This window comes from Pristiophorus japonicus, chromosome 13, assembly GCF_044704955.1.
Source record: "Pristiophorus japonicus isolate sPriJap1 chromosome 13, sPriJap1.hap1, whole genome shotgun sequence".
Taxonomy (NCBI): domain Eukaryota; kingdom Metazoa; phylum Chordata; class Chondrichthyes; family Pristiophoridae; genus Pristiophorus; species Pristiophorus japonicus.
In genome coordinates, this window is record NC_091989.1 from 121434497 (window position 1) to 121450653 (window position 16157).

Here is a 16157-nt window from a genome sequence, read left to right on the forward strand (position 1 = left end):
TTTCTCCCTGTACTTGCAGGCGGTATAACGTCTGGTCCTCCTCATCAGTCTGGCACGTCTTACATTGGGCACATAATGCTGTGGAGTGTACCCTCAGCGATCTCGAGTCTGCTGCATGTAATTGGTCATCAAGAGAGGGTGAGAAAGGACAGGTCCCATTGCAGTAGCTCTCCGTTTTCCACCGATTGGTCACAAACAATGAATGTCCTGACGAAGACACTTATTAAATTCCAAGCGGTCACAGTATGGTCAAGATGTTTGTAGAGATGTTCACATCAACTCCAACGACCTCCAGAGTACATCTGAACTCCCCCGAGGTTGAAGCACAGCAGCCTTTTAAAGGATGCGACTTGTGATGTAGAACATGGCGTCCATAATGCGGTGATTAGTTTCGGTTTGTTCCACTTTTTCTGGGCGGCTTTTTGGGCGAGCGATATTGTGGGCGATATGTGTGCGAGGTGGTGAAAGTGATGCTGGGCGATCTCATGGCCACTAGTTTCGGTAAATATGCTCTTTACGACAAAAAAAAGTGGGCGGGCGGTATTATTGAATCTCGGCGTTAAATCCGTGCGGAAACTAACGCTGGGCGATATTATGAGCATTGATTTTGCCCATTCTGATGATTCCGCCCCAAAAAAGTGGGCAAGCAGTATTATTTTTTCCCAGCGTTAAGCACATGGGGAAAGTAACGCTCGGTGATAAGTTTCCGAAAAATGGGTGTCAGTTTACATTTTGTGACTAAATAGTCAATATATGGGCATTATACGTCATTTCAGCGGTAAAATGGGCGTTAAGTGGGCATTAAGCGTGCAAAAAAAGTGGAGGTTCTAGCCCCTCGTCTTTCAAAGATCCCGTCAGATAACAGTACCTACTTTTACTGTTTCAGGGACTGATAAGAGCTTCCAATTTATTGGGCATTCTATGTACTGACATATTTGAGAAATGTTCCAGTGGCTTTATGGCTGTACAGGTTGAACCTCCCTTATCCGGAATCCTTGGGACCTGGTCTGTTCTGGATAAGGAATTTTTCCAGACGAATTGGATGGTACAGGTACTGAGCAAGGGGATATCGAGGCCTGCTGGCTTGGGGCTGGGAGTGTGGCAGAGAGATCATGGGAAGAGGTGGGTGGGGAGAGGGGGTGGTGGATTGTGGGGTCAGGCCAGTGATTGCGGGAGTCGGCAGCAAGGAAGTACTTCAATTTGTTCATGTTGCAGTTCTGCACATGTGCCACCCGGTGGCTGGGAATGGTTCCGGGCGAGATGTGGTTCCGCAGAAGGGAGTTCCAGATAAGGGAAGTTCAACCTTTAATTGGAAACTCTTTTACAATGCTGTACGGTCAGCACTTTTTATTTATTGGTGTATCATGTTCTAACATACTGGAGGTAATTCTGACTTTGGACAATAATATAACACAACAATATCGAATCAGCTGCCCGTTAAACACCTTTCCCAATTTTCATTTCCATTGAAGTCAGTGAAAATCGGTAGAGATGTATAAGGGGCGAGTGAGTCAAATCGCTCGTTTTGCCTTATTGCCCAAAGTCAAAATTACCCTACTGTGATTTCTGTAAATTATCCCAATTCTAGTGTGGTTAGAAATCTTCCCAACTGGGAAATACATTGCCGTTGCATTAATAATGTATTTGGGCTGGAAGATTACTTGGCATTGGTACTAACGGGAAAAAAGCAATATTTTTAAAACACTTTCAGGACTGCTTTAACATTTCAGTGTCAAAATTAAAAATATTCCCAGATTTATAAACTTAGAGATCATATCAAGACGTCTACAGGGATTGAATGCAGGATAGATCAATCGGACGAACATCCTCTATTTGGGTGCAGGTGAAATTAATTTGGACAGTCTCAACCCAGGACGGAGATGGAGTTAATTTGGGGAAAAAGTTGTGCTGACTATAAAGATGTAGAAGAGCTATGGCGCCAGTAAGTGGCCCTAAAATCAAGTAGATTGCAGTAATAGTATTAATGACAGGAGGACTTGGCACAGTCACAATTATCATCTGTGACTTTGTTTTTGACACTGCCACAGTTTATAGTAATAGGAAAGTGAAATCAAAACTTGTGTCTGGTGGCTGATATTTTGGAAATCCACCAAAAATGTTGATTCTGTTTAAATTGGCCTTTTTGCAGCAGTGACATTTATAGTGACAATCAGGAGTTACAACATGTGGTAAGTCAGCTCCTATGTGTTATTGTACATGGATTAAGTGACACAAGTTTGGAAATCACTCTCTCAGGGCACTACAAAATTTCGAGTGTGGCGCATAAAAATTTGGTATAGGTGGTACAGCAGCAGGCAATCCTGTGAAGTTAGTGTCGTAATGTAGAAATGCTATAATTTGGACCAACGCTATCCCCTGCTGTGCATGTTTGGAACTGGTCACTGATACCGGCACCAGGGGGAAAATTTTCCATCGCTCGTGCTGCCACATTTACTTTGATGAGAGCGCATACAAAAGAAATGAAACTGTCCCATATTGTAAGAAAAATCTCTTTACCTTACACTGTTTTACATTGTATTGCAGCACAAACTAAGAGAAGGACGTGAAGCTAAACGGATGCAGTTAGACAGTAGACATGAATACATTTTTGATATTGTGGCTACCTGTGTCTCGCTGGAAAGGTCCGACATTGAAGATGCTATACTAGAAGGGACTCAAGTAAGCAAACTTTTTTTTGTGTGTAAATTGTATTTAGATGTATTTAGCAGTTAGATCATAAAATTATATAATGCAAGGGATTGCAGGATAGATGGTATTTCCAGCATTTTCTGTCTTCTTAGAGGCCTTCTTTTACCATCTGAGGCCTTGCAAGCATCCAGCAGTACTCCCTGCACTCCCTGCACACTTAAAAAAAACTTTTAAAATGTATTGCACCAAGCCACTACTTCAAGAAAATTTTTAAAATCCAGTCCAAAAGCTTAAATGCAAACTTATCTGAAAGATGTAAGCGTCCCTCTCTGTCAATCTGCTGAACGTTCGCTTTTCAGAGCGAGCTTAGGACCCAGCGCCGAACTCAGCGCTAAGGTCAAAGTTCGCAGAGATGATGTTAAGTCGGCAATGTATGTCGACTGACGTAACACTCTCTTCATTTACATCTCCAGGACCAGTGCTGTTATCGGCAGAACTAAGGCCCTCACCAAAATGGTGGCCGCCGAGTCCTGCGCTAGAGTTGCGGTCACCATTTTTCTCCAGGATACTGGTGCAAATGGGTGGGATAAGTAGCCCAATTTCTAGGCTAATGTATTTTACAGCAAACAAAGTTTATTTACTCAGCTAACATAGTTTGTTTAAACAGTACACTGCAGCAAACTGTCTACAGAGTCTATTTAAAAGAGTCTCTAGGAACTACAGCAAACAGAACTCAGGAGCGAAACTGCAGTAAAGTCTCCCGATAAAAGTAGCAATGTAGATTCTCCAGCAAAATACAATGGGCCCGAACTTGGTCGAGGTTCCACTCACAGTCGCCGAACTTCCGCTGGAAATAGTTTTTTTTTGTCGATTCCTCTGGTCTGCCCATTTGCCACCTAGGTGCTGCCTGCTGGGAGATTCCTCGTGAGATTTCCATGACGCTACTTGCTGCCGCCCACCCATGCCGGAGGCTGGAAATCCGGGATTTTCCTCAGGCACCATGGACTAAGATCGCCCTGCCACCCACCAGAAGGACCGCTAGCAAAAAGCTGGTCTGAGCTGGCGGCAGAGAGAATTACTCAGCGCGCTGCACGCTTCACATCCCGGGTAAAATGCACCTGCAGCAGCATTAACAGTGGCACAGAAATAGTAATGTGATGGACCTCTAGCTGCACACAAAGAGTTGAGATATGCAATTCCAGATTAGACCGTTGAAGGGAAGGTGTGGTAGAGGAAGCGGCAATGAGTGTTGAAAGCTGGTAAAGCCTCAATGGAGATGGCCTACAAGAGTCTTGAAACCATTTCAGGTGAAAGATTTTTAGTTGCAAATTGTGACTGCGCATATGGAATGATCTTACATCAGAGAAAATTGGCGAGAGTTAGAAGATATAAAGCTCTGGCAGGTCTCAGCATAAGATAGTGAGAACAGCATGACATGAGGTATGGAAGACGGAAAAATACATATAATGGACTGCAATTTCACCGAAGCATGTCATCTCAGAGGTCTGACTACGCGATGTTTGGCATGAGAAAAAGTTGGGTGAAATGCCAGCCTTAATGTGTGCCCTGCAAGTAGTTCAACTGACTCTCATTGAATGGAAGCCTTCCTGCATTGGTGACCCTTACTGGTTGTGGTGAGATGGCGAGATGGCGCGATGGAAGGACCCATTATACAGTAGAATCATAGGGGGAGGGCAAGATATCCCTCATACAGCGGAACACCAGAGGGTGAGCTGTGGTTTTCTCAGAAGGCACCACAAATTATGTAAAAATGAGACACTGACCAAGAGTGGGTGAACAATGCGAATTTATTGAAAAGTGCAGCATTCCAAAAGTGACAGAACATCATAACATTAATGAGCATATACACCATCAACACCCACCCCTCTTCCCGCCACCACCACTTCTCTTCCCCCCGCCCTCGATGTGAGGCTCATCGTCCTCTTCTTCGCTCTGCCTACAACACGGTGCGCTGCACTTATGCCCCTCACTGCCTCTGCTTGATCAGATTGTGCAGGAGGGCAGCCGGATTTCTGCAGCCGGCATGTCCGGCTCCTCGGGATCTGTGTGCCTTGAGGGTGTGAGGTCGGGACCTGTCCAGAAGCCATCGCTTGTCTCATCGCCTCGACAGACTCTGTGTTGCGCTCCACCGCACTAATAAGCCGCTCCATGCTGTCAGTATAGTGTTGAGTAAAGGTCACGATGTTGGCAGCTGTCCCAGCCAAGGTCTGCAGCAGATTGCGATCTAGCTCGGCGTTCATCCTCGATAGCTGGACTATCTCGTTAATGGCTGTGAGCCGTCCTGCTTCCTCAGGTGAATGTTGGGTCTGTGTGGGTGACTGCGCCTTGGTTGGTTTAACGCGACGGCCGCTACTCCTGCCAGCACTTGTTCTTGGTTCGTCCAGTTCGAACCCCATGAATTTAGACCCCGACGCTGAGGCTCTCTGGATAGGTGGCACACATGTCAGGAGGCTGGTGTCTTCCTCTTGCAGCTCCTCGAGCTCATTTGGCTCTACCACAGGCCCTTCTCCCTCCTGGTCTTCCTGACTCTGGGTGGCGGAGGTGGGTGCAATGGACATGGGGGAGGTTGGATGAATGAGCCACTGTCTTGGGCTGGTGACAACATAGGGGTTGGAGAACTTTGGATAAACTTCTCCTTTGTGTGCCAGAGGTGGATGGTGTGCATTGCTCGTTGCAGTCCGACTCACCATCTGCAAGTAGAGGACAACATTTCATTCTATAGCTAAGGGGTGGGGTTGGTCAGGATGACATATGAGCTGTCCAATGTCACTTTGTGACATCAAGGAGTTCCATCACTACATGGGTACACCAAGAATGACCGACAAAGTGTGCGAGAAAACGCTTTTGACTTAATATTGCATGACCTTTCATGACATGAGCGTCACGCACACTGGAGATTAGTTTAACCATACCATGCTCTATAATGGGATCTGCATCACCCTTTGTAGTTGCACGGCATTGCTCACCCACCAATGCCAAGGCACACTCCTCCAGGCTGCTCAACTCTATGGCCCCTGCTGGTTCCCTCCTGTGGCTCTCAGGCTTGCTGTCTTGGATGTCTTTTTCTTCTGCGGAGAGAAACATTGCAGCCTTGATCTCTTTTGCTCATGTCACACATACACACTCACACACACAGACACTTCTGCACAGAACTTTTTGGAATTGTACGGGAGGACTCCAATAAATGCTTACTCACTCTTGCTGATGCCAACACATTGTTCCAACGTTTCCGACGCTGGTCTCCATCCCGCGCAATGTTGTCCATTGAGGACATGGCCTCACCAATCTCACTCCAGATGCGTCTGTATTGGGGTGGTGGAGGCTTGCCACGACCATCCTGGGTGAGGTCTTTATACCTGCGCTTCACCTCTGATAAAAGCTCCTGCAGTTCTTCATCATTAAACCAGGGAGCTCTGGCCTGGTTTTAACAGTCTTTCTTGAAGCTTTTTGTCCACTCCTTTTAATTGCCTGTATGGATGGCCGCTGAATACTTTGTTGCTCTCTATTGCCAACACTTTCCCCTCTCCAACTAGCAGGTGCAAAGGAGTGATCAGCAATTAAGCGCATGCGCAGATGTCCCATCAGCCCGATTCGCCTCAACAATGACATCAGCTGGCAAATGAAACTACAAACCCCCCCCCCCAAGTCTCGCACATGTGCGGTGAACGGCCTCTGAAGTCTTCCGAGTTGAGAGGCCTGCCCATACCGCCCACTGCAGCTGCTGCCTGCTGACGCCCGCTCCCGGCCGCCGACTCCCGCTGCCTGCCGCTGCCGCTGACACAACTGCGGCGAAACACTCTACCGACTGGCCCCAGCGGCAACGGGTGGAAAAAAGGTATGTGCCGCACGGGGACCGTCGATAAATGGGCGGGCCTTAGAGTTGACCAATATGTGGAGGACAGTTACATATAAATTATGTGCATAAAATCAATTGCATTCACTTGGAGCAGTGTGGTCTCCAGGCATGATTGATGGGAGAATTCCCCAATCATCGCTGTTCTGGCCGAGAATAGTGGTGTCACTATATGCAGTGTATTTTTATTCTATTTTCTATAATTATTAGTTAAATATCTTTGGGTTGCAATGATAACACAAGACAATTAACAATTATAAAGTTGTTATTCCAGATTTATTCTGATATTGAGATATCTGTCAGAACTGCCCATTTAGTTGTGAGATCTGGATTTAAATGCAGCTCAGACTAATGGCTAGAAGACTTGGGCCAGATAATGTGGTCCTAATGTGAGATTAGCTCATTTTAAATATTTGTGCAGTGCCTCTGCCGCCGAGTGCTTGGCAGGAACGTTGGGCATCAGCAGCTATGGACGAGGTTCTTGCGCCCCTTTAAATGCTGTCATTTAAAAAAAATCATGAGGTACAGAGACCCCTTTGAAAAATTAGCAGCAGGCGGCCAGGAAAATGGAAGAAAATAAATAAGTGCTTGCAAGCAGAGGGCCTCTCAGGAGAATGTTTTGAATGATTACTTTCGGCCTCCCCTTCAGTTGCCATTGTTCATGGACACAGAGTGTTGCTGCTCAGGTGCTCCAGTTGCATTATGGGGACGACCCTCATTCAATTACTTATAGTTCTAAAGACCCTCGTACACATTTGGTGTGCAGGTTCTTAGTGCACAAAGTGCTTCTTGCCAACATTAGATTATGCTGAACACAGAAAAGACCTCCGTGTCAAAGGATATGTGGTCTCGTCATCAGATGCTCCTATTCTCTCATCTGGCTGAAATGAGTCTGGATTAGTCTGACCATAGTTACCAGTGGGCATGAATCCACAACAAAAACTGGTTTTGCACTAAAACTGTTAGCCTTATTCTGAAGGGCCAAAGGGATGGCTGAGGAAATGGAAATGTTAGATTAGTAGGGGTAGAAATTCACCTTCGTTGGAAATGGGTCGCACCTGCTGTTTTTCCTGTGTTTTCACCGCCGTGGTGGATGAGATGGTCTCTTGCGCGAAATTCAGCTCTTTGTCTTTTTTTTCGAGCGGAGCGGAAGTCGGTCATAAGAGGGACGGAAGTGGAGGCTGGACGGAGTCTCCCCTGCTGTCAGTCATTAGCATAATGCTGATGACATCATCACGCTGGCGAGTCACCATGTTTGCACCCTTCACTTAAAGGGGAGAGCCACTGCGAGCTCTGCGATTATTTTAATTAGGTCCACTAGGTCACCAGGGAGGGTTTCTGCCGGGCCTGTTGGCAGCCTGGTCGAACCCGGGGCTATAATTGTTCAGCCGACAAAAAAAATAAGATGGCGGCTGCGGTAGTGTGCCCTCCCCTTTAATGGCAGTCGCACCGCCATTTTGCACACATTGCAAACACAGTCCACCGACATAAAAAACTGTCGGGGGCACCGCGCGGCGGCCACAAGATTTTTTTACGTGAATTTTGCTTGCGGGGCGGGAGATCGGTGGTGCGCACTTTGATGACACGCTTAGGAGGGGTCGGCAACAACGGGGCAGAAGTGGTCACTGCCGGAAAAACCACCGAGGAGAATTTCATGAGCGGCAGACATTCGACAGATAATTGCCGGTCATTCGACACCGCCACATGGCTGCCACTTTCTGGCAGTAACAGGCCTTATTGGGAGGCTGAATTTCAGCCCCGTAGAGCATAGGTGCTCTTCTAAAGGAGGAATAAGGTGCAGACATGTCAACTCTCGCGAATTTATCGCGGGAGACGGCGATTTCTAAGTAATTTAAGCCTCACTCATGGTCTTGCGATAGAACTCTCAAATTTCAGGGGGTTTTTCTCCTGGCATGATTTGCATGAAGCATCCGGCCCGGCGCCCCCCTCTCTCTGCAACCAGTAATGAACAGGAGTAGGTAACTGGGAGCCTCTTCCCTCACCACGCCCAGCATCACCTCCCATCCCACCAGGGAATGAAAATAAATTAATAAAATTAAGCCGAAGGAGAGAAGGCGGGCAGCCGAGGGAAGAGCCGATTGCACTCCACAATCAAACGTGGCGTCTGTTTGTCTGCCAGCTTGCACAGCGCTGAGGTCCCGGTACCATAACCCCTCAGTTGACATCTGTGCCGACCAATCAGCGATGGCTACCGAAAAGAAGGCAGGCCCAGCTCCACCGGGCTTTATTTCAATAACCCCTCTCCCCTGCATTTTGCAATTCTTAAGGGGCAATACACCACATGTAATGCTCAGGATGCAATGCACATTACTGTAGCTGCAGATTGCACAAGATCTTTTTTGTTACTTTTTCTAATAAACCAATAAGGAGACACTGGGGTCTTCCCATCAAACAGAAGTGCCCCTGTTTTTTAGAGGGGTCCAACTAATAATGAACTAAACTATAAAACAAAAGGAAACTTATAAAACCACAGTCATTGTAACCTTAAACTGAGATGCATAACAGGTAGGATTAAAAAAAAAGTTTTTGTGAAGCATTTTCAGATGCGGTAATAGGCCAGAAGGGTAGGTTTAGAGCGTGGGAGCAGTTAAATTGTTAGAAATATGAATCTCAACCTGATCCCCCCAACCCGCCCACCCCGGAGGCAGGACAGAGGCGGGATGGGGGGTGAGGGCAGGCAGCCAACCTGCTGCCATGGGGTGTTTCAGTAATTTAAATTTTGCAATGAGGCTGGTAGCTGCTATTTTCCCTGTCCATTTTGAATTTAACTGCCTGTGGACGGATTTCACACAATTCGCAAAACCCGGCAGTTAAACAGAGGCGCCGACTGCTGCATCCAGGAAGTAAGTACTTTTATACCTACCTCCTGCATCCAGGGTCTCTACCATACCCACCCCGAGACCCCTCCCCCCACAAAGTCTCTGATCACATTCCCAGGCTTCACAACCCCACCACCCCCAGGCCTTCCCAACCCCTCCCTGCCTCATGATGATGATAAGGCCAGCCACAATCCTCCAGTGTACAACCTCGATCCCCTGGACCTCCTGCCGATTTTCCATTATCACCCCGATCCCTGCCAGCGGTCCCCCCCACCGCTGATCCGCGATTGCGCCCACCCCCCTGCCTCGCGACCCCTGCTTGCCTGACGATCCTCGACCTCCTCGATCTAAAAAGGGAGGGAGAACAGCCAGTTGTCGTGGTGCACATTGGTACCAACGACATAGGTAAAAAAAGGGATGAGGTCCTACAAAACGAATTTAAGGAGCTAGGCGCCAAATTAAAAAGTAGGACCTCAAAAGTAGTAATCTCGGGATTGCTACCAGTGCCACGTGCTAGTCAGAGTAGGAATCGCAGGATAGCGCAGATGAATACGTGGCTTGAGCAGTGGTGCAGCAGGGAGGGATTCAAATTCCTGGGGCATTGGAACTGGTTCTGGGGGAGGTGGGACCAGTACAAACCGGACGGTCTGCACATGGGCAGGACCGGAACCAATGTCCTAGGGGGAGTGTTTGCTAGTGCTGTTGGGGAGGAGTTAAACTAATGTGGCAGGGGGATGGGAACCAATGCAGGGAGACGGAGGGAAGCAAAAAGGAGACAAAAGCAAAAGGAGATGAGTAAAAGTGGAGGGCAGAGAAACCCAAGGCAAAGAACAAAAAGGGCCACTGTACAGCAAAATTCTAAAAGGACAAAGGATGTTAAAAAAACAAGCCTGAAGGCTTTGTGTCTTAATGCAAGGAGTATCCGTAATAAGGTGGATGAATTAACTGTGCAAATAGATGTTAACAAATATGATGTGATCGGGATTACGGAGACGTGGCTCCAGGATGATCAGGGCTGGGAACTCAACATCCAGGGATATTCAACATTCAGGAAGGATAGAATAAAAGGAAAAGGAGGTGGGGTAGCATTGCTGGTTAAAGAGGAGATTAATGCAATAGTTAGGAAGGACATTGGATGATGTGGAATCTATATGGGTAGAGCTGCAGAACACCAAAGGGCAAAAAACGTTTGTGGGAGTTGTGTACAGACCTCCAAACAGTACTAGTGATGTTGGGGAGGGCAGGAAATTAGGGGTACATGCAATAAAGGTGCAGCAGTTATAATGGGTGACTTTAATATGCACATAGATTGGGCTAGCCAAACTGGAAGCAATACGGTGGAGGAGGATTTCCTGGAGTGCATAAGGGATGGTTTTCTAGACCAATATGTCGAGGAACCAACGAGGGGGGAGGCCATCTTAGACTGGGTGTTGTGTAATGAGAGAGGATTAATTAGCAATCCCGTTGTGCGAGGCCCCTTGGGGAAGAGTGACCATAATATGGTGGAATTCTGCATTAGGATGGAGAATGAAACAGTTAATTCAGAGACCATGGTCCAGAACTTAAAGAAGAGTAACTTTGAAGGTATGAGGCGTGAATTGGCTAGGATAGATTGGCGAATGATACTTAAGGGGTTGACCGTGGATGGGCAATGGCAGACATTTAGAGACCGCATGGATGAAATACAACAATTGTACATTCCTGTCTGGCGTAAAAATAAAAAAGGGAAGGTGGCTCAACCGTGGCTATCAAGGGAAATCAGGGATAGCATTAAAGCCAAGGAAGTGGCATACAAATTGGCCAGAAATAGCAGCGAACCCGGGGATTGGGAGAAATTTAGAACTCAGCAGAGGAGGACAAAGGGTTTGATTAGGGCAGGGAAAATGGAGTACGAGAAGAAGCTTGCAGGGAACATTAAGACGGATTGCAAAAGTTTCTATAGATATGTAAAGAGAAAAAGGTTAGTAAAGACAAACGTAGATCCCCTGCAGTCAGAATCAGGGACAGTCATAATGGGGAACAAAGAAATGGCAGACCAATTGAACAAGTATTATTAAGGATGTCATAGCAGCGCATGTGGAAAATGGTGACATGATAGGTCCAAGTCAGCATGGATTTGTGAAAGGGAGATCATGCTTGACAAATCTTCTGGAATTTTTTGAGGATGTTTCCAATAAAGTGGACAAAGGAGTACCAGTTGATGTGGTATATTTGGACTTTCAGAAGGCTTTCGACAAGGTCCCACACAGGAGATTAATGTGCAAAGGTAAAGCATATGGGATTGAGGGTAGTGTGCTGACGTGGATTGAGAACTGGTTGTCAGACAGGAAGCAAAGAGTAGGAGTAAATGGGTACTTTTCGGAATGGCAGGCAGTGACTAGTGGGGTACCGCAGGGTTCTGTGCTGGGGCCCCAGCTGTTTACATTGTACATTAATGATTTAGACGAGGGGATTAAATGTAGTATCTCCAAATTTGCGGATGACACTAAGTTGGGTGGCAGTGTGAGCTGCGAGGAGGATGCTATGAGGCTGCAGAGTGACTTGGATAGGTTAGGTGAGTGGGCAAATGCGTGGCAGATGAAGTATAATGTGGATAAATGTGAGGTTATCCACTTTGGTGGTAAAAACAGAGAGACAGACTATTATCTGAATGGTGACAGATTAGGAAAAGGGAAGGTGCAACGAGACCTGGGTGTCATGGTACATCAGTCATTGAAGGTTGGCATGCAGGTACAGCAGGCGGTTAAGAAAGCAAATGGCATGTTGGCCTTCATAGCGAGGGGATTTGAGTACAGGGGCAGGGAGGTGTTGCTACAGTTGTACAGGGCCTTGGTGAGGCCACACCTGGAGTATTGTGTACAGTTTTGGTCTCCTAACTTGAGGAAGGACATACTTGCTATTGAAGGAGTGCAGCGAAGATTCACCAGACTGATTCCCGGGATGGTAGGACTGACCTATCAAGAAAGACTGGATCAACTGGGCTTGTATTCACTGGAGTTCAGAAGAGTGAGAGGGGACCTCACAGAAACGTTTAAAATTCTGACGGGTTTGGACAGGTTGGATGCAGGAAGAATGTTCCCAATGTTGGGGAAGTCCAGAACCAGGGGTCACAGTCTAAGGATAAGGGGTAAGCCATTTAGGACCGAGATAAGGAGAAACTTCTTCACCCAGAGAGTGGTGAACCTGTGGAATTCTCTACCACAGGAAGTAGTTGAGGCCAATTCACTAAATATATTCAAAAGGGAGTTAGATGAAGTCCTTACTACTCGGGGGATCAAGGGGTATGGCGTGAAAGCAGGAAGTGGGTACTGAAGTTTCATGTTCAGCCATGAACTCATTGAATGGCGGTGCCGGCTAGAAGGGCTGAATGGCCTGCTCCTGCACCTATTTTCTATGTTTCTATGTTTCTATTAAGTACTTTGGTTCGGTATTCACTAAGGAGGACACAAACAACCTTCCGGATATAAAAGGGGTCAGAGGGCCTAGTAAGGAGGAGGAACTGAGGGAAATCCTTATTAGTCGGGAAATTATGTTGGGGAAATTGATGGGATTGAAGGCCGATAAATCCCCAGGGCCTGATGGACTGCATCCCAGAGTACTTAAGGAGGTGGCCTTGGAAATAGCGGATGCATTGACAGTCATTTTCCAACATTCCATTGACTCTGGATCAGTTCCTATTGAGTGGAGGGTAGCCAATGTAACCCCAGTTTTTAAAAAAGGAGGGAGAGAGAAAACAGAGAATTATAGACCGGTCAGCCTGACCTCAGTAGTGGGTAAAATGATGGAATCAATTATTAAGGATGTCATAGCAATGCATTTGGAAAGAGGTGACATGATAGGTCCAAGTCAGCATGGATTTGTGAAAGGAAAATCATGCTTGACAAATCTTCTGGAATTTTTTGAGGATGTTTCCAGTAGAGTGGATAAGGGAGAACCAGTTGATGTGGTATATTTGGACTTTCAGAAGGCTTTCGACAAGATCCCACACAAGAGATTAATGTGCAAAGTTAAAGCACATGGGATTGGGGGTAGTGTGCTTACATGGATTGAGAACTGGTTGGCAGACAGGAAGCAAAGAGTAGGAGTAAATGGGTACTTTTCAGAATGGCAGGCAGTGACTAGTGGGGTACCGCAAGGTTCTGTGCTGGGGCCTCAGCTGTTTACACTGTACATTAATGATTTAGACGAGGGGATTAAATGTAGTATCTCCAAATTTGCGGATGATACTAAGTTAGGTGGCAGTGTGAGCTGCGAGGAGGATGCTATGAGGCTGCAGAGTGACTTGGATAGGTTAGGTGAGTGGGCAAATGCATGGCAGATGAAGTATAATGTGGATAAATGTGAGGTTATCCACTTTGGTGGTAAAAACAGAGAGACAGACTATTATCTGAATGGTGACAGATTAGGAAAAGGGGAGGTGCAACGAGACCTGGGTGTCATGGTACATCAGTCACTGAAGGTTGGCATGCAGGTACAGCAGGCGGTTAAGAAAGCAAATGGCATGTTGGCCTTCATAGCGAGGGGATTTGAGTACAGGAGCAGAGAGGTGTTGCTACAGTTGTACAGGGCCTTGGTGAGGCCACACCTGGAGTATTGTGTACAGTTTTGGTCTCCTAACTTGAGGAAGGACATTCTTGCTATTGAGGGAGTGCAGCGAAGGTGCACCAGACTGATTCCCGGGATGGCAGGACTGACATATCAAGAAAGACTGGATCAACTGGGCTTGTATTCACTGGAGTTCAGAAGAATGAGAGGGGACCTCATAGAAACGTTTAAAATTCTGACAGGTTTGGACAGGTTAGATGCAGGAAGAATGTTCCCAATGTTGGGGAAGTCAAGAACCAGGGGTCACAGCCTAAGGATAAGGGGTAAGCCATTTAGGACCGAGATGAGGAGAAACTTCTTCACCCAGAGAGTGGTGAACCTGTGGAATTCTCTACCACAGAAAATTGTTGAGGCCAATTCACTAAATATATTCAAAAGGGAGTTAGATGAAGTCCTTACTACTAGGGGGAATCAAGGCGTATGGCGAGAAAGCAGGAAGGGGGTACTGAAGTTGCATGTTCAGCCATGAACTCATTGAATGGCGGTGCAGGCTAGAAGGGCCGAATGGCCTACTCCTGCACCTATTTTTCTATGTTTCTATGTTTCTATCCCCAGCTTGATGGGTGGTGGACCACAGGAAAGAGAGTTTGAAAGTGAATTGGTGAGGGAGTTAGGGAAAGACACTGACAAAACCTTCCGGTTTATTGTAGTATTTTGGTGACTTGCAATAAAGATCCTAATGTAAAAGAAGCTGCTGGTTTGAAATGAATGAAAATAAATTTGTGGACGTCACAAGTGCATTGGAGCCCTCGTACTGTGGTAGTATGTGTGTGTAGAGGTGGGGGATCACTAAATGCCAGTTGGTGTTTATTCAACAACAACAACAACAACAACTTTTATTTATATAGCACCTTTAACGCAGTAAAATGTCCCAAGGCGCTTCACAGCAGTGTTATAAGACAAAACGGATAAATTTGACACCGAGCCACATAAGAAGAAATTACAGCAGATGACCAAAAGCTTGGTCAAAGAGGTAGGTTTTAACGAGCGTCTTAAAGGCGGAAAGAGAGGTAGCGAGGTGGAGAGGTTTAGAGAGGTCGTTCCAGAGCTTAGGGCCCAGGCAGCTGAAGGCACGGCCACCGATGGTTGAACAGTTATAATTAGGGATGTTCAAGTGGGCAGAATTTGAGGAATGCAGTTATCTCGAGGGGGATTGTGAGGCTGAAGGAGATTACAAAGATATGGAGGTAGTAAGATGCAACTAAGATGCACCCACATGTGACAAGGGGCAGATGATTTGATTCTTGGCCGGGAATGGTGCATAGTGTGAGAGATCCAAGAGAGGAGAGAGCAGAAACTATGATTAATCACAAAAAAAGATTTTTGATTCTAAAATAAAATAAATATTTTTCTTTTTCAGCTGGAACAAATTGATAATTTTTTCATTGTAGATGGCAGACAAAGCCTTCTGTTCTTCTATCAGGAAGTGGATCTTCCAGAATCAGGTTATACTTTACATAATGTGTTTGTAGTCTTTCATTCAAACTCATGTTCTACAGATTATCAAAATAACTGATCAATAATAGTACACATTATAATCAATCACTGCTTTATTTTAAAAGCAGATCAAACATTATTCCCAGTTCTTAGTTTCTTATTATTAATATTGAGAAGAAATACAAAGTTAGGGAAAGACACTGACAAAACCTTCCGGTTTATTGTAGTATTTTGGTGACTTGCAATAAAGATCCTAATGTAAAAGAAGCTGCTGGTTTAAAGTGAATGAAAATAAATTTGTGGACGTCACAAGTGCATTGGAGCCCTCGTACTGTGGTAGTATATGTGTGTAGAGGTGGGGGATCGGCCTTGCGACCCAAATAGTCCGTTTCGGTATATATCCTCCACCACGTGAGCAAATAGTCCCAATCACATTACCCTGCCTGTTCCCATATCCCTTTATCCCTTTTGCCTTCATCTACCTATCCAACCTCATCGTGAATCATTTACCCTGGAAGTTCATTCCAAAGCCTCACAGCAGTCTGTGTAAAGTCATTTCTCTTGCTCTCTGTTCTAAATCTTTTACATTTAATCTATGGGCCTTCATTCTAGACCCCTCAACTAGTCAAAACAATCTGCTTCTGTATACCTTGTTCCATGTATTCATAATTTTAAATATTTATATCATATTGCCCCATAACCTACGTTATTCAAATGAAAATAGTTTCATTTTTTTAAGTCTTTCCTCGTAA

The 16157-nt window shown here is 46.0% G+C and overlaps 1 protein-coding gene across 1 annotated transcript in view; it reads left to right on the forward strand.

The window, feature by feature from the left end:
• The window catches only part of LOC139278184 (dynein axonemal heavy chain 5-like), a 382562-nt gene that overhangs the window by 38001 nt on the left and 328404 nt on the right, over nucleotides 1–16157 (forward strand). Inside the window, exons 3-4 of the mRNA XM_070896837.1 lie at nucleotides 2545–2679; nucleotides 15329–15413. Coding sequence (XP_070752938.1) covers nucleotides 2545–2679; nucleotides 15329–15413 — 220 coding nt within the window. The remainder of the gene's footprint in view (nucleotides 1–2544; nucleotides 2680–15328; nucleotides 15414–16157) is intronic.